The sequence below is a fragment of the Dunckerocampus dactyliophorus genome, chromosome 15 (assembly GCF_027744805.1).
Source record: "Dunckerocampus dactyliophorus isolate RoL2022-P2 chromosome 15, RoL_Ddac_1.1, whole genome shotgun sequence".
In the NCBI taxonomy this organism is placed as follows: Eukaryota; Metazoa; Chordata; class Actinopteri; order Syngnathiformes; family Syngnathidae; genus Dunckerocampus; species Dunckerocampus dactyliophorus.
The window spans coordinates 134,246-157,861 of record NC_072833.1 but is presented as its reverse complement, the minus strand read 5'-3'; the positions used below and the strand labels follow the sequence as shown (position 1 = coordinate 157,861).

At 43.1% G+C, this 23,616-nt stretch overlaps 2 protein-coding genes across 2 annotated transcripts in view; one reads left to right on the top strand and one right to left on the bottom strand.

Moving 5' to 3' along the window:
* On the bottom strand, positions 1-15,439 carry LOC129194737 (regulator of G-protein signaling 9-like). Its single transcript, XM_054800076.1, has 17 exons — positions 14,006-15,439; positions 10,383-10,479; positions 6,474-6,524; positions 6,277-6,383; positions 6,161-6,212; positions 6,036-6,094; positions 5,895-5,971; positions 5,295-5,376; positions 3,054-3,116; positions 2,821-2,850; positions 2,686-2,747; positions 2,389-2,502; positions 2,207-2,322; positions 2,039-2,126; positions 491-629; positions 345-427; positions 1-269 (listed from the first exon to the last, which is right to left on the bottom strand). The coding sequence occupies exons 1-17, from the start codon at positions 14,072-14,074 to the stop codon at positions 83-85; spliced, it is 1,476 nt and encodes a 491-aa protein (XP_054656051.1). The 5' UTR covers positions 14,075-15,439; the 3' UTR covers positions 1-82.
* LOC129194739 (guanine nucleotide-binding protein subunit alpha-13-like) overlaps positions 14,902-23,616 on the top strand; it is a 12,881-nt gene continuing 4,166 nt past the window's right edge. The window contains exons 1-3 of the mRNA XM_054800078.1: positions 14,902-15,586; positions 18,638-18,864; positions 20,798-20,848. Of these exons, the coding sequence (XP_054656053.1) occupies positions 15,304-15,586; positions 18,638-18,864; positions 20,798-20,848 (561 nt within the window). The 5' untranslated portion in view covers positions 14,902-15,303. The remainder of the gene's footprint in view (positions 15,587-18,637; positions 18,865-20,797; positions 20,849-23,616) is intronic.

The window sequence follows — 23,616 nt, the reverse complement described above, 5'->3', positions numbered from 1 at the left end:
AACTACAGGTTCATCCACCTTTGCACCCTCTGATAAAAAGGTAATCAATTTCACAGCAGCAGCTGCTAACATTTTGTATGCATCATTTCTGGGGTGGAGGGGGCGGGGCGGCCCCCTTCTGCTGCTTGCTGAGTTTGCTCATGACCTGTGTGATGTCCATGGGAGCGTTGGCAGCCATCTTGGCCCGCTCCTCCAGCTCCTGCTGGCGGAGGATGATAGGGCTGATGCTGGGCCGGCGGTTCTTGGAGTTGTGCTCCAGCTGGGCGTCGCTGGGAGAGCAGAGGTGTTGTTAACAGAAGGAGAAGAGAAAAAGTAGGGGATGAGACACGGGGTGGACCACCTACGTGAACTTGTGCTCCTCCGGGCATATGGCCCTCTTCAACGTGTCCTTAAACACCTGAGATTTCATGTAGCGGCCGTACGAGTCCTGCAATGCAAAGGTTTTAGGAATGTTTCCACACGGAGCTTCTCCTGGCGGGTGCTTACTGACTTTCTTCATCAGCATGTAGATGTGGGTCTGGGCGGCATCCAGGACGTATCTGTGTGGATGCTTCAGGCCGTTCACCGTGATTTCCATCGTCTTTCCGTCTATGTTGATCCAGCGGGGGGCGCCACGGGCCAGGAAGGTCCTAGGACAGGTGTGGGCCAACTTTTGGACTCGGCATTGAGTTAACAAAATTGGCTGGGGGGGCCAGACTACATGCACACTATTTTACGCTTATAATAATAATGTCAATCCACCTGGAATCCCAGCGTCATGCAATCTGCTATCTGCACTTTAAACATCAGACCACATCAAATAACAATTGCATTTTTACTGAATAAGACAGCCTGAATGTACGTGAATAAAGGATGTGATGTGCAGTGTGAACTATGAATGCTGAATGTGACTTCCCAAGCAGTGCAGTGGGGAGGTGAACTTGTGTGTCACATATTTGTTGACTTGTGTTTGTTTGGCACCATGGCTGAGGTAGTTGTTTGGATCACTGCGTGCAAAAAGATACTTCTACCATCAAAAGGTTGTCTCAGACTGACTGACTCTGACTGACTACTTAAATGCTTTGGAAGCAACTGGCGACCCGGATTCAAACACTTGTTTGCCCACCCGTGTCCTAGGATGAGGAGATCAACAGCAATGATCTTCTCATTCCCACAACGGATGTGAGAAGTAGGGGGGACAAAGCTTGGACTATTAAACGCCTTTAGGCACTCACACAAGTCTTTTTCTTCCCAGAGGAGCAGAAGCTGTTAGCATCACACAAAATACTACAGGAATGAACCTGGATGTGCTTTAGAGTAGTCAGTGTACAGCTTGTATTGCAGTGTAGATTTACTGTCAACGTGCTGCCATTCTCTAAGTAACAGGTCAGTACACATCACATGTCCAAATCATGTCCTTGGTGTGAATATTTAGTTATGTAGCACTGCCTTAATCCTCTTGGACATGGAATTGAGCTGCACGGGTTGTCACTGGAATCCTCTTCCACTCCTCCATGATGACACGATTGGTGGGTGTTAGACACCTTGCACTCCTCCACAGGTGCTCACTTGGGTGGCAGCACTCGTGCCACCTCAGACCGTGACACTACCACCACCATGTTTTACTTATCTTGTTACTCACTTGACATTCATGGCTGTCTGCTGACTCTTTTTCACTGGACAGTAAAACCTACTCTGCTATACAAGCTGTACGCTGACTACTCTAATTGCTGAAATGTGGGGGTGTACTCACTTCTGTCAGATACTGTAGCTGCAAAAGCGCTGCGCATTTTCTTACACATGTCCCAGTACTTGAGTCCACAAGTGGTTATGTAATGTAATGTAATGTAACGTAACGTCTTGTAATTTCATGTATTGCAACAAAACGTAATGTAATGTAATGCAATGTTATATTATGCAATGTAATGTAATGCAATGTAACACAATGCAATGTAATGTAATGTAATGTTATGTAATGTAATGTTATGTAATGTAATGCAATGTAACACAATGTAATGTAATGCAATGCAATGTAATGTAATGTAATGGCAGTGGTTACTTGTAGATCTGCTCGGCTTTCTCCTTCATGGTGGTGGCCGCACCCCACTTTAAGTCCTCGCAACCTTCCCAGAAGGCCAAGTTCTCGCCTGTAAAAGTTGACAGCATCTGTGATGAATATAATCATGCAACAAGGACGCTTCCTCCTTCGTCACCCTCGTCGTCGTACCACTGAACTCTTTCTTCAGGAAGCGCCTGAAGTCGTCACGGCCTCGCGGGTCCGAGAGAAGCTCGCCAAAGCTGAACGTCCAGCGCTCCACGCGCATCTTTGTTGGCGTCTCCACGCTGAGGCACATAAGATGAGATGGTAGAGTGACATGTGGCCTGTTGTCATGTGCAGCGTTGGCGTACTTGGGCATGTTCAGGGACCAGTAGGTGACATCGTCGGTGAGCCAGGGGTTGCTGGGTGGACATCTGGACAGGAAGGGGTCGTGGCTGTTGTAGGTGGCGCAGTATTTCACCAACCTGCAAACACAACAATCTTACAATACCTTCAAAATAAAAGCAGGGCAACGGAGGCGCAATGTTCTTTAAATAACCCAACTTCCAACACACCGCCCCCTGGTGGTCTGGAGTGGGAACGATGCCAGGAACATGCTCAGATAAACATGCTTCCGGGCTGATTGCAAGCAATTTAAGACAACTTACGCTCCGATGGACACCGATGACTTGACCCTGGGCCTCATGATGGACTGCTGGGTGAAGATCATCTGCAGGAGGAAGAGGAGCGGATGAGACAAAGACAACACACGGCTAAAATAAGGCTGGAATCTAAATTGGCACCATTCTCTCGTAGAAGTCGGGTGTTTTGGCCTTCAAGGAGGGTAAACAAAGACAGGATGAGAGGCCAGATGACATACACTGAGGAATTTATACTGACATATATTGCATATGGCTTTATGCTACTGTCGGAGAAACACCTGCAGAAGAGAGAAAAGGAAAATAAGCTTTGAGTATTTTATTGGCTGCAAGGGAAGCAGAAAGATGGAATTGAGTCCAGGTCACTCACCCGTTACCTCGTCTGCGTTAGGATCGACTCGTCTATCAAGTCCATAGTCCATGGCGCTCACGCTGCCTGGCTGCACACACAACTACACACTATCACTGCTGAAATACTACACACAACACTACAAGCTGACATCACTGGAAATAGCAAATATTAGCATTTTTCATCTTCGATTCCTCCCTGGACCCACATTCTTAGCAGGACTTCATTTGCTGCTTGCTAGTATGGCTTTTACCACCTTCACAAGTTCAGAGCTTATCAACTGGCGGCCAGAGGGCCAGACTTGGTCCTTGAATGACATCACAGCCACCCGTGTGTTCAGTTTAACCAGTTCTGTCATATAGAGGATCTTTGACTAACATTTTTGTACTAAGTTCAGAACAGCAGAGAAGTTCTGTCTAATACAGGATCTTTGGCTAGATTTTTTGCAGTAGTGGGGTATGCCAACTGTAATGGGGGTACGGGATTAAAAATGAAAAACAATTAGTACCTAACACTCAAAATTATGAGTGCGAAGTTGTTCATTCCTATGTGTGCATCACATGAACCAATAAGTACATTTGATGATTATTTTGTGCATTAAGAGTGTTTAATCTTGAAGAGTTCATTTATGTTGGTGTTCCAATCCCCGCACGGCACAGCGGTGAAACCCCACGCTCACGTTCAAGCCATTCAAAAGGAAGCATGGCGGCATCAAACTGGAATAAAAGTTTATCAAACTTAAAACTTATAAAAATATCACCATGACATTTTTGACCTGGAACTGCTATAAAATAAATTAACAACTTTGTTCTGTTCAATATTTCAAATAAATTAAGATTTAAAAAAAGGTGTATGTTCATTTTTTAAGTGTGCAGGCTTGTGTACATGGCTTCAGGTCACATGTTTGAATGGGGATGCCACTGTAAAAAGTTTGGGAACCACTGACTTTTGGCTTTTTTGTAGTAGATCCTTAAAAACAGCAGAGCGCTCCGGCCAAATAATGGATCTTTGCCTAGCGTAAAGATTTTGCTTGTGTTTTAATGTATGATAATACAGTATAAATAGTAGTACTGTCAGTCAACGTTCCCTCTAAGCTGCACCGATCTTGGGTTGTCAGTGCACTGCAAATCCAACCTGTACAGTAAGTAAAATAAAGGTCTGATGGTTTAATCTGTGGCATTTTGCAAGGCAACAGGTGACAACATGATGACCAACACAGTCCAGCCAATGATGACACTTATTTTTACTTACGTTACGTGCTACATGCTGTTTTGCAGGTTAGCGTTTAGCTACTGGTGCAGGGGAGTGGCTTGCCAACTGGCATCATGGTGGCACCACCGGGCAGCGCCACGTCTGCTCACCAAGCTCAAGTTAAAAAAAAGGTATTTTAAGGTGGAATGGCTGTTGGCGTAACAAGAGTTGAATATGAGAGACTTGCTCTTTGCGGAATGAGAAAAGGCTGCTCTCAGAAAGTGAAAAGTAAACGAGTGCTTTAACTGTGCATCTGGCACTGGCGTGCTTTTATTTTGATGGCCGGACTTACCAAATACAGGAAGTGTAACGCAGAGTTTGCCCGAGTGATGCAAAGGGACCGGAAGGCAGTTGTTTTTTTTAGTTGGGATTTGTTTTATTTTCATTTTTTATTTAGCAAATTTGGCATCACTGTCACGTACGTTTCCACGATGAAATAGTGCCACAACAGAAAGCAAACAAACAAAGAAAAGAAAGGGACAATGAAATGATAAAGACTGAGATGATGGATTGGATGACATACTGTACTTCCATGAGGTGAACAAAAAACCAAGCGACGTTGTACTCGTATAAAAATAGCAGAGAATGGAAGTTGGACCAGCAGAGCTCAAGCTGGCAGCTTTTGGTCAGGCGTGACAGTGCAAGTGTGCACGTCACAGCGGGCGATGCTCAGGTCGTGAATCTACATCTGAAATGTCAACTCCAGTTTGCACGCACTCACGCACAGTCAACTCTTAACAGACGTCTCGGGTCCAGCCCGAGCGACACCTGGCTGGCGCGAGACTCGAGAGCATGGCAAATTCTCCTACGTGGGTGTGAAATATTAATCAGCCGTGCCCTTTCCCTCTGACTGCAGATGGAACGGCAATGAGGCATCGTGGGTAGAGATAATGAGATACCCTGGGAAGAATTCATCTTCAGTCTTTCTCTCCTGTCTGCTGGCGAGTCCACGACACCCACCTTTATTCAGGGTGCGTGTGCGTGTGCACGTGCATGTGTGTGTGTGTGTGTGTCTCACCGGAGGTCTGTGGACCACCCAGTAGGCCCTCTCCTGGCAGTCAAACACCACACGGTCCGGTTTCTTCCTCTCCTTTGCAGCCCTAAAGACAAAGACACACACACACGTGCACACACAAGTGCACACACATCACAGTGAGGCCTTCCCATCCTTTTAATGTTCAGCATTGCTTTGAATAATTCATAAATGACTTGAATGAATAATTTTGTCTTTTATTTCTTTTAATTGAAGCACCACACATTTCTATTTCATAAAGATATTTTGTTTCTATTATTTTATTCTGCTATCTTGAAGTAAAAAATACATTAGGAAAATGTATTTTCCATGTAATGCCATCAAATGAAATTCAGGTTTGTGTCAGATAGTACAAAAATCCTTTCACACAAATAAAGGCAAAAAGTTTCTTTTTCTTACGCCCCCCCTACCTGTACTGCTCATTCTGGATCCTTACCGGGGGAACGCCACCTACCTGTACTGCTCATTCTGGATCCTTACCGGGGTACGCCCCCCTACCTGTACTACTCATACTGGATCCTTACCGGGGTACGCCCCCCTACCTGTACTACTCATACTGGATCCTTACCGGGGTACGCCCCCTACCTGTACTGCTCTTTAGCCTGCATCACAATGAAGTCCCACTTGTGATTCATCCACTTGTGAAGATGGTTGTACTGCTCCTGAGGACAACAACAACACAACATAAATAAATGTTGGGTCTGGGGCCCGTGTGCCGGTTCTGACCTGCTCGTGCATCTCCAGGATTCCCTTCTTGCGTATGTTCCTCTTGGCCAAGTAGATTGCTGCAGTCACAGGGAGGAAGACCTTAGAGGGACGGAATAGCACTTCAATGTGAGCTCCACACTCACCATAATCCGTGTCCTCCACGGGCCACTGCTGGGCGGGCCAGAAATACGGCGTCTGCAAACAGGAACTCAGAATTCAAGTTTGAAAAGTATCTTGTTGGTGCATGTACTCGTGTTACCTGGAAGCGGTAGAGGGACGAATCAGGCTTGAGGACCAAGCGTTTGTGGTCCTGCAGAGGGTAGACATAGCCCAGCGCCACCAGCATGGAGCCCAGACTCCTGGCCTCTGACCACAACCACAGGGGGCGCTATTCCAACTGTTTTTTTCCACTTGATTTCACATATGATTCCTTTGAAAATGTTCCCGTAAACTCACCTTGCGTGTCTATTTGGAATCTGTCAGTCAGCCATGCCATGATGTCTTCACCTGCGGAGGACGTGTGCAGATGAAGACTTCCACACAGATCTACAGTGATCTACTTGACTCCCAATAAGACGTACAGCCAGTCAAAAGGAAATAGCAACTGACCTAAAAGCACTTAAGTGTTCACCTGGATGCAATAAAAATGAGAATTCAACAATAAAATGCACAACTGTATGTTGTAAAAAAACACCAGTAATATCATAAGTGTATAAAAATGACGAGCTTAAAATGAAAATGTGAATTTACAAGCTGTAATAAAAGCATAAAAATGTACACCAGCAAGCAATAAAACAACAATATCAAGAGAAATATGAATTTACAACTTTTAAAAACTTAACACTTGGAAGCAATTCAATCTGCATGCAATAAAAATAACAATATTGTTAGAGCCAAAATTTATCAGTTCCATTTATGACGCATAAGGACTCTTGGGACTCTTGGCACCAGTGACCTTTGCCAGCAAAGATTTTATTGTAAGAGCTCTGTAGGAGAAGGTGTGGCTGGGATGATGATGTGCCGGAGGACATCAAAGAACGCTTGACAGAATGGCTGGTGGATTTGGAGAAACTCTCGACATGCGAAATCAAGAGATGTATCAAGCCCAGAGACTTTGCACCACCTATGTTTGCACAGCTACATCATTTTTCTGATGCAAGTACAGATGGATTTGGAGTTGTAACTTACATCAGAATGGAAAACCAAGAAAACTGCATCCATGTTTAGTTTCTCCTTGGAAAAGCAAGAGTAACTCCATTAAAGAGCATCACCATTCCCCGACTTGAGCTGGCTGCTGACTGATAGTACTTCTGTCCTGGGGTACATATAAAGAGGACAAGCGCTTCCACACATTTGTGGCCCATCGAATTTCGACCATCAGAGAAGCAAGTGCAGTACATCAGTGGTTATGTAAACACCAAGGAAAATCCAGCCGAAGTAGCGCCAAAAGGGGTGAAGTTCGACGACCTACTGCAGAACAGCAGATGGATTGAAGGTCCGAAGTTTCTGTCACAGCCTGAAAGAGAATGGCCAGTGTTTGTCCCGGAGAATGTCATCGGTATTGACGATCCAGAAGTCAAACGGGAGGCGGTCGTCAACACTGTGGTAAAGGCATCATGCACTTCTACTGACCAATTGATCACCTATTTTTCGGACTGGCATCGATTAAATGTTTTGGTAGCATGGTTGTTGCGGTTCCGACGGCTTCTATTGGATCAGAAGCAGAGGAAGAGAGATGTTTTTAAAATAGAGCCACAGGTTGGAAGTGGGCCCAGCAACAGTCTGGAGTCAACCAATAAAGGCAAACCACAGTATTTCTCACTGCAGGAATTTAGGGAAGCAGAACTTGCTGTGATTCAACACTGTCATAATCAAAGATTTCCAGAAGAAATCTGGGCATTGGAGTCGGGAAGGTTGAGGATCCATACTTGGATGATGGACGGCTGAGAGTTGGTGGAAGATTGAGTAGGGCATCTACAGTATGCCTGAAGAATCAAAGCATCCTGTCATCTTGTCAAAAGACCTGCATATTTCATCCCTCATATTACGACATATTCACAAGCACTTGGGTCATGGAGGCAGGAATCATACATTGTCTACGTTAAGGAACAGATTTTGGATCACCAAAGCGCATTCGGCTGTGAGAAAGATCATATCCCAATGCAGTTCCTGCAGACGCTTGAATGGTAGACTGACTGATCAAAAAAAGTCTGATCTGCTCCAGGAGGGAGTTTTGCCCGATTTGCCTCCATTCACAAATGTAGGAGTGGATCACTTCGGTGCCATCAAAGTTAGAAGAGGACTCCTTGTATGTAAACCATATGGGGTGATATCCACCTGTTTGTCGAGCTCTATCTTTTGATCCTGATGCATGTATCATCGTCTCAGGCCCATTCACACTCGTTATATTTTATAGTTACAATATATAGTAACTATATTTTACCACATCCCGTAACACGTAGGGGCAATCTCTAAACGTGTACAGCCTGCGCGTCATGCATCCATTGCAATTGACAACGGACGTGCGATCATGCACGGCGTGTGATGTCACACTGACGTTGACGCTGTACGTTTTATCGCTGCATCAGATATATACAAAATATGCCCGTACATTATGCCCGTACATACAGTATACGGATCAAAATGGGTCGCCCTCAAAAAAGAGTTAAGAATTTAGAGAAGGCTGCCAAAAAGTGCAGGAAGCTGGAGACTTTTTTTAAAAGTCAAGAAGGAGAAGAAAGTAAGTACATGTGCCTTAATTAAATATGATTAATTGTCCTATTTATGGACGCTAACAGACTGAGTCCAAGTTAGTAGTAAGTTAAGAATGCCACTAAATGATTAATAGACTATATCGCGAATTGGCAAATATCAACTGAGGTGCTGCACCACAATGCATTGTGGTTTTTATTCGCGAGAAGGTCTCATGGTACCGACAGCAATACAGTTTGATGGTAGACTAGACTGCAGCCGCTTCGGCCAGGCTAGGCTAGCTATATAAACTAGCTAGCTAGGTCTACAGTAGTTGCGGAATAAAATAGAAAGGTGGCGCGCATTTATATAACTAAGGCCCAAGCCAGTGCGTGCACAAAAATTCATTTGCTTTTCCCCACAAAGTATCATCTGTTACCATGGCAACACACTCTTTACAACTTATCTTAGGAAGTGGTGGACATATTTTCCATGACACATCCAAAAAAGATGATGCTGAATTTGTGATAGGTAAGGCTGAAACACATTGTAGTGATTCAGATTGTGTAGCATCCACCACTGAAGCCATGGCATGCTCAGTCGCCCAGTAAACTGATGAACTTATCTAAATAGGGCAAGCTTGATGTTGGCTTGTAATTTGGAGCAAATAACATTGTTGTTATGTCTGTCCAAAATATGCATCAGAAAACTGTTTTTTCGGGCTCCAAATGCAAAATTTTCCCTGCTCTGGGAGGGGGGACACACCACTCCCACACCCTCCCACCGCTCGGTCGCTTCGCTCCCTCGCAAAAGGTCCATTCACTCAGATTTTTGAAGCCCCCCGAAAAATATCTGGTTACGGGCCTGCAGTGATGTTACCAGAAAAAGAAGTGGTTGGCAGGGATTGCTTGTTTGTACTATATGGACAATTTGTACACGTTGATACACTGGACCCTTTTTAACGATGGACTTATTATGAAGAAATAAAGCTGTAAGTTTGATTTTAACTATACGTGTGCCTGCATGTCTGTGATAGCTGTATCGTCAAGAAGCCACGCGTCAGACAAGCTTTGGTGACAAGTAGTGTTCCTGTGTCAGCGAGAACAGGACCCTACAAATATCATTTACAAAATAAAAGCATAAAAATGTACACCAGGAAGCAATCAAAATAGGCCAATAAAAGACACAACCTTCTTACATTTCTATGCTGATTGATACATTCATATTTCCTTTCATGTTTGGCAGATTTATGCCACAGAGGCCAGAAATGGTGTTTTGACTAAAGCATATGTTGATGTAAATGGCAGACCCCCCGCTGCATGTGAAAGCCTGCAGCCAATACACTGATCAAGCAGGGAAGAAAAGGAAGTCAATCACGTAGTAGCTGGTAGTAGGAGGGCTTGTCTGTTTCTACCTGACTTCACCTCTGTTACTTGTTATCTCCTCCCCCTACTTTATCCCTCACTCTCACCCTGTGACTCCAGCACGTTGTCATGGCGATGGAATCTGCAGCTCTTCAGCTGGAGGCCACGCAGATCAGCTATCATCCACTGATTGCACACACAAGCACCGTCACTCAAGCAGCTGCTCAACAACACTGACGGCCTCGTCAGCACACGCGTGTGTGTGTGTGCGTGTGTGCGCGTGTGTGTGTGCGTGTGTGTGCGTGCTCACCAGTGATGGCGTGCGGTATGGTGGTGATGACCAGTCGCTGCAGCTGTGACTTCACTCCTGATTTTGAATCCTGCATCTCCAGCAGCACCTTTTCTGCCTGCAGAGGGAGGCATGAGGAGGTTACCATGACGACTGATGTGAGGATGCTGAGGGACAGCAGACTTGTGAATGACATCTCTTTCCAAACAATAACCTGCTTTGGCACATCAAGAACATGGTGGTGATGTAATCCTCATCATCACTTGGTTGCATCCTTCAGTTCCAGCTTCCCAGTGCAAACATGAACACGTTCAAAAGGCAGTTGGGGCACTTCATTCAGTTTGTGTGTGCGTGTGTGGGGGTAACTGCTGTTTGCTGTGGCGTCAATGCTCGTCCATGAGTATACGGTGTCTGCTGTTAGATATTTTAGCTTGCTTATGCTCTTCCTGACACATAATGTTAGCTTATACAGTTTCTCAGTACGTAATCAATACATTCGGCTTATAAACAGTAGAATACATCATCAGTAACACATTCAGGGGCGGAAACACAGGCAATTGCCTAGGGACCTGAGATTTCCAGGGGCCCCCCAAAGGTCTAAAACTGATTATTGATTTTTTTTTTCTTTGGTTTAAAGTCCATATTACTGTTTTAGTCTTAATTCACGTGCTTAAACCTACAAAAACTGCATAATCTTCATAATCATGATTCCCCTCTACCTTCTGACGCAATGAACTATTCTATGTCACTGCACATGTGCACATTGATACAGGAAGACGGTAGTAAAAAAAACAAGCTTGTTGGCGTAGTTTGGAGAAAAATGAAGCGGAGCAGAGAAGAGGCGAAAGAGAGAGGAACACTAAACTACCAAAGATGTCAACCTTTTTCACAGTCACAACAAACACAGACACACAACAACAACAGCACTGTCAGTGTCAGCCATGGAGAATGCAGTAGTTCTAAAGATGAAGCTTTTCACCACAAACATGGGAGTATTAAAGCGGTAAACTATATTAGCTGTTGCTAAATGCTCTTATCAATGACAGTAAATGCATTGATGATTCACTTCTTAGCTAATAAGGACTTTAAGGACTTTATCTATCTCAGCCATGTCTCATATTCACACTTGTTAGTAGATGATAAACATGATTTCAAAGCGTTTTAAAAGAACTAATAATAAAAAAAGTAAATAAATGTAAAATAGAATACAGCTTTGGTCAGTGCAGTATGTGGATGTGGAGTATTACAATGACTAAACACGCCCCTGGACATTTTATACATACATCGATTACATAAACATGCAAGAATGCAACATACTTTACCAGCAATACAAGTATTAACACACACAGTGGAAGCCATCTTTAGCTTTGGAATCGGTGTTTCATTGAGTTCAACACAACAGATCATGGAAAGGGCAAATGTGTTTTTGGGTCCATATTGGGACCAAAACTGTTCAATTTGTAACGACATTTGTAAAGTGACAAAGGACTTAAAGTTGGTATTATTTGCGGATGATACCACTGCCTTTTGTTGTTGGGAAAGCACACAAGAACTCATTGAAAAGGTCAAGGATGAAATGACCATATTAAAGTCATGGTTTGATAAAAACAGATTATCCTTGAACTTAAGCACAACTAAAATAATGCTATTTGGAAATAGCAGAAGGGAAACGTACAATCAAATACAAATAGACAAAGTGGATATTGAAAGAGGGAAAGAAAATACATTCTTGGGATCATAATAAACAAAAAAAATGAGTTGGAGATCTCAGATCAAAAATATACAACAAAAGGTGGCAAGAAATACTTCAGTATTGAACAAAGCAAAATTTGTTCTTGATCAAAAATCCCTCCACACCAGAGGTCACCAACGTGGTGCCCGCAGGCACCAGGTAGCCCCCCACGACCACATGAGGTGCCCACAAGCCTGCTTTTCATTCAGGTTTTCAGATAATTAGTTGAGAACACTAGAAAGGTATTGTGAAACAAAAATGTGAGATGTGGATACCAGCATTTTGTGAATGTTCTGGTAAAACAAGCATATTTGATCTGTTTAAGTTGAAATAAGCTATGAAAATCATTTCTACAAAAATGAGTAGCTCGTGGCAATTTTCATTTTCTAAAAGTAGCTCTCACAAGAAAAAACGTTGGTGACCCCTGCTCCATACTCTTTCCTGTTCTTTGGTATGAGCATATCTAACTTATTGTGTGGCGATGCGGGGCAATCATTATAAAAGCAATCTTCACTCACTCACTGTACTGCAAAAAAGATGGCTGAGGATCATTCATAATGAGAACATACAAACCCTTTATTTTTAAAATCACAGATATTAAAATTTGCTCATTTAGTACATTTTCAAACTAAAATAATGCATAAAGTTAATATTAATTTGTTACCCAACAACGTCATACAGTATTTCTCTATAAGAGAGGAGAAATATGATCTTAGAGAAAAATGAAACTTAAAACACTTACAGTATATGCTAGAACAAGGCTGAAAAGCCACAGCATTTCAGTATGCTCAATGAAATCATGGAACGGATTGAGCAAGGAACTCAAACGATGTACCAAGACGACTGAATTCAAAAAACAATACAAGCAGCTGATGTTTGCTAAATACAAGGCAGAAGAGTCTTGAACTTGCTTTATTATGCTTGTCTTCATCTTATTTATATTTTATTATGTTGATTGTTCTGTAATGCTTGTTTTTATTTTTTATTATTTATTTATTATTACACTGATTATATGGGTTAGTATTCCATGGAATGCAGGAAGTGAATAATATGTACTGCACAAGATGTGGAATGGATGGGGGGGGGTAGGATGAAATACACTTTGCTTCTTCCTACTCCTTTTGGACATGTGGAACTGTGAATTGATTCATGAGATGTATTCCATTGTAACCTGCATGCATGTTCAAATCAAATGAAACCAAACCAAACCAAACCATCTTTGTGCTCAACTGAATATATCATCATTGAACTACAAGTTTCCTTCTCGTCCAAATACGCCTAGAGAATTTGGAATTTGCAACATCGCCCTTAAAAGAACATCCTGCACAACTTTAGACTTCAATCAATATAAAAATTGTGTCAATAAATAGCAGCTCCCCTGCCTTGTGAGTGATGTGGGCAGATGAGATGAGTCAAACTCCAGTACATCCATAGCTGGATTAATAGCTGGATTAACTTCTCTCTGGGAGTGGATGCACTGATACTGATCCTGGCCTAATGCTTATTAAACTCAATGACCTTATTACTAGCAGAGGTCAACACACTTTGTCATATGCCGCTAAGCATAACATGTTATTATGGATGAGTTATATATATATATATATATATATATATATATATATATATATATATATATATATATATATATATATATATATATATATATGTTTATAAATATGTGTGTGTGAGAGTATATACTGTACATATATATATATATATATATATATATATATATATATATATATATATATATATATATGTACAGTATATACAGTATATACTGTTTATATTGTACACTGTATATCAGTATGATGTTACTTGACACAATAACCCTCTTCCACATCCACTAGGCTGACTGAATGTATCGTCATGGAGCCATGGAGGCTGCTGTGATGTGATTAGAATAACCTACCTTTTTCAGACAGGCCATCCGTGGTCGATACCTCTGCCCGTGATCCCGGAGAGTGTTTCTAATTGTCATGATGCCCGATAACAAATTCCACTTTGGCTCACACACTCAATGCAACTGCGAGCTCTGTGTGTATGAGTGTGTGACGGGTAGGGATGTTGCTGCTGGAGGGAATGTGCAACGATCAATACCGATGGTGCCTTCATGTACTCCCAACAAGGTCGTAATATTGAGAATTATACGGTCATACTTACCGTGCATCGTTTTTATATCGACATATATCGATTGTTGCATTTCAATTAATAAATCTTAGAGAAAACGTTTCTAACTATCGTTAGATATTAATGTAATTGTAAAAGACAGTGCTTATTTCGTATGTCGGTGAATGCAACACACCTCCAGCCTGCGAGTAATAGACCGATGATTCCACAAGTGCCATCACCGACCAATAGAGGGCGACATTCTATTGTCGATTCGGTTTTAAATAGTTTTCGGTTTTGTTTTGTTAGTGATTAACTTGACGTCCATTCTAACATGAATTCATTGCTGTAGTTACAACCATAAATACACTTTATAAATGTTGTCACGGGTGGCACATCTGTACAAAAAGTAATTCTGCACTTGTTGTTTATCGCACTTTTGGTTATTTGCCAAACTATATTTCATTACCATGTACTTGGAGCATGTGGAATGCCAATACATTTGAATCGAATCTAATTTGCTTGTAAGAGTGTTTACCAATAGTGGGTTATGTGGGTTTCCGATGCTTGTGAACGGAACACGACTCAAACCTGAAAGAGCATGGACCAATGAGAAAGCTGCTTTCTTCTCGCCAGGAAAAGTATTACACAATAACCGCCACCAACCGCTAGGCGGCGGCGTTCCATCCTCAAATTGGGTTTAAAGAGTTTAAAGTTTTGTTTAGTGATCTTTAAAGTCCTTGTGACGTCGAATCTTTAATAACACCTATTTTGTAGCCGAAAAGTCCAGAAGTTGGGTTATATCTCGTTATATTGTGTATAGCTCCATCCCCCGAGACCTCCAAATGAAATACACGGAGTCCTTGTTAGCTAGCTAGAGCGTCATATGATCAGTTTGTAAACTAGTCAATATTAAATGCATCCGTTTGCAAAGGTAAAGCCGCCTAAATATAAGATACTGACGGTAAGGAGCTCATCTAAGTCTGTCCACAGACAAATAGACGATAACAGTCTACTTCCTGAGTGGAGGGAAGGGGCTTGGTCCCGTGCCTGCGCCCCGCGACCGCGCACCGAATTAGCATCGATGAAGTTGTCGCGAACATGGCGGATTTCCTGCCGACGCGGTCCGTGCTCAAAGTGTGCCTGCCCGTCTGCCTACTCAGCAGCGGCGAGGTGGAGCAGGTCCGCCGCTCCAAGGAGATCGACCGACGGCTCTCCCGGGAGAAGACGTACGTCAAGCGGCTGGTGAAGATCCTGCTTCTGGGCGCGGGCGAGAGCGGCAAGTCGACGTTCCTCAAACAAATGCGGATCATCCACGGCCAGGACTTCGACCAGCAAGCCCGGGAGGACTTCCGAGCCACCATTTACAGCAACGTGATCAAAGGTAACATTTTTTACATACAGCGACACAACACCTACTTTTATTTGTTGGGGAAAGTTGTTTAGTAGAAGCACATAAACAGCCTGCATCTCGACACACCCAACATTGAGCCCCCTTCCTTCTGTGTGTTCAAACTCCACCTTTATGTTTCCTTTTATAGTTTCTTTGTCTGTAATTGAATAGTGACATGAGCTTTGTCGACTAGCAGTTGCAAACAATGTGTTGCTTTACAAGGGATGGAGTTCAAGCAAGCTTGGAAGCGCGCAGCACCGCAACGCAGTGCATGCTGATGAAGTCTGGAAGGCAGAGGTGTCCAAAGTGTGGCCCAGGGGCCATAACAAGTACATTAGGGGGCGTTCGCACTTGCAGTCCGGTACTCTGGTCCGGGCCAAAAATGTTTTTAAAAAAGCTACTTTGCTGGTCACTTGGTGCCGTCTGGTTAGCATACACACTTGTCATTTTGTCAGCAGACCAAATAATGATTGCAGTTAAAGGTACTGTGTAACAATACATGTTTTGCCGTTAAAACACCTCCAAAAAGTTCCAACAAGGTTTAGTGGTTTTCTATCCATGCTGTGAGCGTGTAGTAACAGGTACATTCATGATAACATGTCATACTTTTATTATTTTAAGTATTTTAAGACTTCCTTCCTGGGTGCATTGGTTTCACATAGCAACATAGAAAGGAACGCAACACCTAGCGTCAAAAACAAAAAGACAGCTCCAATATGCAGCGTTACCTTTGGCTAGCGGCCTGACGCATTGTGAGCTAGTCGCTAGCTAGCTAGTGTGGCGAGGTGTCAAAACGCCAGTAAGGTAGTTCTTGGGCGTAACAATGTTAATAACAGTAATAATAACAATGTGCTTCATTTGCAGCTCACATTATGGAAATGGAGCCTTGTTGGAGGCGGAATAGGTGTGTCCCTTTACATGCATTCTTAGCTGCCTCTTTTTACCTCTTTTTATATCTTTAGAAGGCACAGACAAGAGAAAGACGTGTGTTCATGTCTGACATAAGGCTTGTGGATGATCCTTTAAGTTTATGCATAAAGTTGGCAGCAGTGCATCCTGTCATGATTTCGTAGCAATCAGGGTATTTGCAGGGCAACTAAGCAGGGTTGGGTTCAAAGATGTGCATATATGATATGATATGATATGATGTATTGTATTGTATTGTATGTACTTTATTTATCCCACAGCGGGGAAATGTACTTGTTACAGCAGCAAGCAAGCAAGACAAGTAAAGAGAACAGTAAAGTAAAGTAAAGTAATATGATATGATATATGATGTATGATATATGATATGATGTATGATATGATATGCTATATATTGCAAGACAGGAGACAATTCTGAAGTATATTAAAACCCTCAATAATGTGATAAGTAAGGTGTTCCTGTCTGGCCAGTTTTCATGGAAACAACACCTGCAGCACATTGCAATAAAATGCATCAAGCAAAGACAGCGTTGTCCAATGTTCAGCACGACTGTATCAGAGCATTCTACTTTATCTCCACTCTAACTTCTTCTACTATTTTGTCATTTGAAGTAAAGGATGCATAATTGAAGAGTTGTAAAAACACTAAGGCAGGGGTAAGCAAAGGGAGGTGGGGGAGGTCATTTGAGGCGCATTGTAGAAATAAAACGAACCAAAAAAACAGGGAAATAGAGCAAAAAGGCACAATGAATGGAACTGAAGTGCACCTGTGTATTATGTACCGTTTTTAAGCCTTTTTACAAATTACAAACACAGTTGCCCCTCGTTTGTGGTAGTGAATTGGTTCCTGACCCGACTGCGGTAAGTGAATTTTTGCAAAGTCGGATTCAATGTTAATAAATGGAATATGTTGGTAGTTGGAGCATAGAATACTTGTTTACCAACTTCTAAATACATTTGTATTAATATTAGAATGCTATAACTAGCAGCCATACAGTCACCTTTACACTTCTATTATTCTTTGTTTACATCACATTGCTAATACGCAGGCTACGGGATCACTGCAGGGACATAAGAGACGTATGCTGCTTCGACCATGGAATGCTAGCGAGCTAACTAGTTAGCCTCCATTTGATTTATTATAAACTTAAGAAAGGATTTCAAACGGAGTGGGGAAGAAGGACAAATAAGCAAAAAACTTACACTTCCACATGGAATGCGAAGAGAACTTTTTTCACTCAATCATGTTGGGCATGCCATGGCTGACTCAATGCACTGCTAAGCTAATATAAGCTAAGATAGTCTTTCTTCATTCATGTTCTGTGTCATTACTGACGCTCAGTGGCCAGGTGCAGCACCTGTAAGCACGTGTATGCGTGTGACAGATGACAGTCTTATCCAGCATAACCATCAAAGGCCTGCAGGTGTAACGTGATTTAGAAGGTGCATTTGATGTCAGTAAACAGGACTAGACAAGCTGATGATGTGTACATGGTATACAGTGTACAGTATATCATTGTGTTTTACTCCAATACTGCATGGATATCATTTCCTTGGAGTTTGTTGATCACATGTTGACTTTCTGGCTTTGCAATACGCATAGCAGCCATAATATTAGGAACATGCCGAGCAAAGAATGCACATTGTCATGTCATGATGACACTTCCAAAGTGCTGGCAAATGAGACATTAAAAATATATTTCACTTTTGTTACTTGATTTTTTTCGACATTGTTTTTGATTATTTTTTTGATTTCATCCATCCGACTGGCTCCTCCCTGTCCATGTGAAGGAGCAGCGGCTCAAGAAGGTTGGGTACTCTGAACTGCTGTTGGACGCGCACGCACGAACGCCAGTCAGGACCCTTTCCCCAACCCAAAGGCGTAGGGAAATGACCCTCTTGTTAACCGGGGATGACTCCAACACAGAGGCATTAATAAGCCCACACCAGCTGGCCGCTTCTCCCCTGCAGCAACTCCAGAAATGATTTGCTTTCATTGAGTTATTATTGTATTGCTTGAATGTATTAATTTCTTTATGTCATGTATTACTATTTGTATGATGAAAATATTAGTACAATATTGATGATAAATCTTATTCATTGCTTGTGCACCGTCAGGCATACGTGTGTTGGTGGACGCCCGGGAGAAGCTGCACATCCCGTGGGGGGACCCCAGAAACCAGCAGCACGGCGACAAGCTGATGTCGTTCGACACGCGCTCGGCCAAGATGGTCCGTGGGCAGCTGGAGACGCCCGTCTTCCTGCAGTACCTGCCCGCCATCAAGACCCTGTGGGCCGACTCTGGGATCCAGAACGCATACGACCGCCGTCGCGAGTTTCAGCTGGTGGGTGGAAAGCACTGGCAGATATTTGTCTCAAACCCAAATATTGCTGCTTTACAGTCTTCCGGCTGTCATGTGATTCCACCAGCTTCCCGTATACGCCATACTCCTCGGGCTTAGAAGGGAACGCTGGGCCATCAATCACCCTCGCTTCTTCTTGTGGTCATGTGACCCAGTCCTCGCACTGTCCGGCACTTCCTCATGTCTCTTTCACTGAGAAGGCACTTTTTACAAGTTGCACAAGCCAGTTCTCAGTGTTTTGCTACACAAACCAGTGGAAGTGTGATCGCAGTTGGAATGTTGATCTGTTGCTAAACTGCTTTATGAGGCGTGGCTTGCCCACTTGATCTTACTGACACACAGTTACTGACACACAGTTAAAGGCCTGACCCCACTGAAATATGACAAATTCATATTTGTCATGGTAGATCAAGTAGAAGACATCATGAAAGGAGCCTTCTCGCTGGCTGCCTAAATGGGCCTGGGTTGTTACAAACAGGAAGTAAGACTGTTATGCTAGCAAAGTTATATAATATTCAATACCAGGGACATGATAGAGTCAGGTACCATTATAATTATTACTGTATATACGAATGAGGAGAAGATGGTTGCGTAGCTACAAATGTAGCTACTGTACATTTGCTAATGACATGAAAGCACAGACGTGGCTCCTGGATTGGTATCAGATATTTCCCATGCGGGACTGGCTGTGGTATGGGAACCTGATACAGAAACTGGATCAGATCAGCCGCATCTCTAGTGTTCATCCTTTTCATCTTTTATTCCGTCACATTCGGATGACAAATCCGTGTCTTGGTGAAGTGTCCCGGCAGTGTGGCCATGCTAGGTGGCTTTCAGGCGTTGCATTTATGCCACCATATTGAAGTATTCCACTACTAAGTATCAGCGTGTGAAGAATGGTGGGAGAGTAGCTGTCACCAGTAGCCCTGAAGCGCTACCTGTGAGGGATGGAGATGGTGACTTTGTACGTAGCATCTCTCTGCAGTGGGCTAAAGCTAAAGTCCTCTTTTTCTGGGCTGGTAGCATGGCCACCTGACTACCATCACGCTGCTGTCTGGAGTAGCCTGTCAGGTGCAGCAAGAACGTTTTCTAATTCGATTTGACTGGAAAATTTCCATCCAGCAGGCGGGGCTTAGCAAACTGGTTCAGAATCTCGCTTTGTTTTGCATCCCAAACGGTCATGAGTTTGCATGCCAAGCACCCGCACCTCCTGCTGCTGATGTTTATCCTCACGTGTCATTTAAGAATGCTAAAGGTCACACGTTACGTGCACGCCATACGCCGGCCTTACGTCATGTAGTTTCACTTTCACAGCACTCGGAGTGATCGGTCTTCTCACTTCTCCTTCCCCCCCCCACGTCTGGCCAATGGTTGATTTCCAAAACCCTTGGCGTCCTCACTCGCCTCCACCTGATAGCCGAGTGTCTCCTTTACCTGAGCCACACGCCACGCCTCCTTTTGTATCACGCACACACATACTGGTTATTCACGTCAGATTGGGTTTTGAAAAAGATGAAAAGGTGTGTGCAGGAGGGGACATGATGATTCATCACGGGGATTGTTATTGTTAGCATTTGAAAGACAGCAGCAAACTTAATAATGCATCATGTCCACAAGCATGAACGGTTGCCTCAAAGTTGCTGTGTAAAAAATGCAAAGCCCTATGAGACACACACACACACACACACACACACACACAGATGAAGGAATGCATGTGAGTCTTGGCAGCCTCGTGTCAGGGCTTGCTCTAATTGCCCCTGAGCAGCATGACAACCTTCTAGAAAACACACACCAGTGTCTCAAATGTGCAACACTAAATGTTTGCATGCATGCAGCAACATCTCAGACCTCGCAGCTAATGCCATGCACCGCTAATTTGTGCTAATTTGGCACCCTCTTGTGTGTCCTGTCACAGGGCGAGTCGGTGAAGTATTTCTTGGATAATCTGGATAAGCTTGGCGAACTGGTAAGTTTTTTTTTTTTTTTTATTTCAGCTTGACTCATACGAGGTTCCACTCCATATTATGACGTGCTGGGACAGCAACGCTGCCCTGAGGAACTCCTGTTAAATAAGCACCATTGTGTGTATGTGTGTGTCTCCCCGAGGACTGCTATTGTGTACTTTATATACACTCCTGGTGAAAATCTTAAGACCAGTTGAAAAATTGCTAGAATTAGCATTTTGCACATTTGGATCTTAATGAGGTTTTAAGTAGAGCTGCAATATGCAAAAACAAGAAGGGGGAGTGAGACAAAAAACATTTGGTACTTGTAGGACATACAGGAACAACAACATTTGGCAGTCGGCGACAAGACACGTTCTTTGAGGATAATGAGAGCTACAACTGAATAACACCAATCAATGCAACCTGAACAGACTGCTTCTGGAGAAAACATTTGATTATTCATGCGAAAATGTTAGACGATGACCTAGACACCAAATGCTAGTTTTGAATCAGGTGATAAGCATGTGGAGAACTTCAGTTGGAGACAAGCGACCTCTAGCAGAGCAATCATAGCAACATTGTGTACTCATTAGGGTCGGGGGCATGCTGGAGCCTATCCCAGCTGACTTGGGGTGACAGGCATAGTACACCCTGGACTGGTGTCCAGCCAATGGCAGGGCACATATAGACAAACACTCACATTCATACCTATGGACAATTTAGAGTCTCCAATGAAGCTAACATGCATGTTTTTGGAATGTGGGAGGAAACCGGAGTACCCAGAAAACCCACACACGCACGGGGAGAACATGCAAACTCCACACAGAAATGCCCAACGGAGATTCCAACCTAGGTTGTCTTGATCTCCTGGCTGTGACTGTGTGGCCAACATTCAAGATTCAAGATTCAAGATTCAAGAGAGTTTTATTGTCATGTGCACAGTAAAACAGCAGTTATACCATGCAATGAAAATCTTATTCTGTTCATTCTCCCAAGAAAAGAAAGAAAACACAAGAAAGAATAAGAACATAAGAAACATAAACATATATACCAATAAATTAAGCAGCAACAAAAAGAAGAGACATTAATACAGATATAAATAAATAAATAAATAAATAAAGTGCTATGAGTGTGTGCGTGTGTTGCGTGCGGCGTGTGCGAGTGCTTCGTTGAGAAGCCTGATGGCCTGTGGGTAAAAGCTGTTTGCCAGCCTTGTGGTCCTGGACTTCAAACTCCTGTAGCGTCTGCCTGACGGTAGGAGTGTGAATAATGAGTGTTGTGGATGTGTGCTGTCCTTGATGAGGTTGTGTTCTTCGTAGGACTCTAGATTTATAAATGTCTTGCAGTGAGGGGAGGGCTGCCCCAACAATGTTCTGTGAGGTCTTGATCACCCGCTGGAGTGCCTTCCTATCACGTGTTGTACAGTTACCGTACCAAACAGTGATGGAGGCGGTAAGGACACTTTCCATAGTGCATCTGTAGAAGCAACTCAGGATTGTGGTGGACATGCCAAATTTCCTCAGTCTTCTCAGGAAGTACAGTCTCCTTTGGGACTTCTTCAGAATTTGTTGGGTGTTGTGAGACCAGGTGAGGTCCTCGCTGATGTGTGTGCCAAGGAACTTGAAGGTTTTCACCCTCTCCACCTCAGTCTCATCAATAAACAGGGGACTATGTGGCTCCTTTTCCCTTGTTCTTGGGTCGATGATCATCTCTTTAGTCTTATCTGTATTGAGAAGGAGATTGTTATCACGACACCAAGTTATGAGGTCCGCCACCTCTCTTCTGTATGATGTTTCAACACCACCAGTGATCAGTCCGATGACTGTAGTGTCATCCGCAAATTTAATGACATGCTCACCACTCGACCACCGTGCGGCCACGATGCATACAAACAGGAAAAAAAAGTATTTTTAGCGCATGAGTGGGATAGCAGTATAGTACGTCACAGAGAGCAGTCATCTTCCCCGTAGCACTCCAGCATCCAACTGATAACCAAGCTGGTTAGCTACGTCAGCGAGTGCAGCTTGTATGGCTGAGATGTCATCGCACTTCAACGCAGGTTGCTGATGTCAACCAAGAAAAGTTGTAGGAAACTTGTAGATTTACATCCAAAATGTTCCTCTACTGTGATTCACTTTGTATGGACTTCCAGTAGTTCAGGAGCAAAATGTGAAAGGGTTGAAAAAAGTAGTCGCACATGTGCTCTCTTTTTATTTTTTCTACTCGCAGTCTATTTCTATGCACATAAGTGAGTGAAACGCTGGCACTGTAAAGCCACGTCTTCCTTTCAACCATCAGCCGTTCCCTCATCGTCTGTTTCCCTTCTTGTTCAGGCTGGATGGGTGGAGTCATGTGACTACACACGCTGTACCTCGTCTTAAACAATGACCATAGCTTACCAGCAAACAGTCAAAACAGCACATTTGCCGACATGGGGCAAAATGACGTCAGTTATTGTGGGAAATTTCGGTAACTGTACATTTTTGGTTTATCACCCATGCCTTTTATATATATATACATACATATATATATATATACATACATATATATATATATATATATATATATATATATATAATGTATTAGCAACACTAGCATAGCTGTGTGATGCTAAAGTGCTAACATTTGAACAGAAACATCAACTCCCACATCAGTAGCTGACTAACAGACAAAAGCACTTATTTGCTTTTTTATTAAAACAGCGCATTTACCGACATGGGGCAAAATGGCGTCAGTTATTGTGGTAAATTTCGGTAACGGTACATTTTTGGTTTATCACCCATGCCTT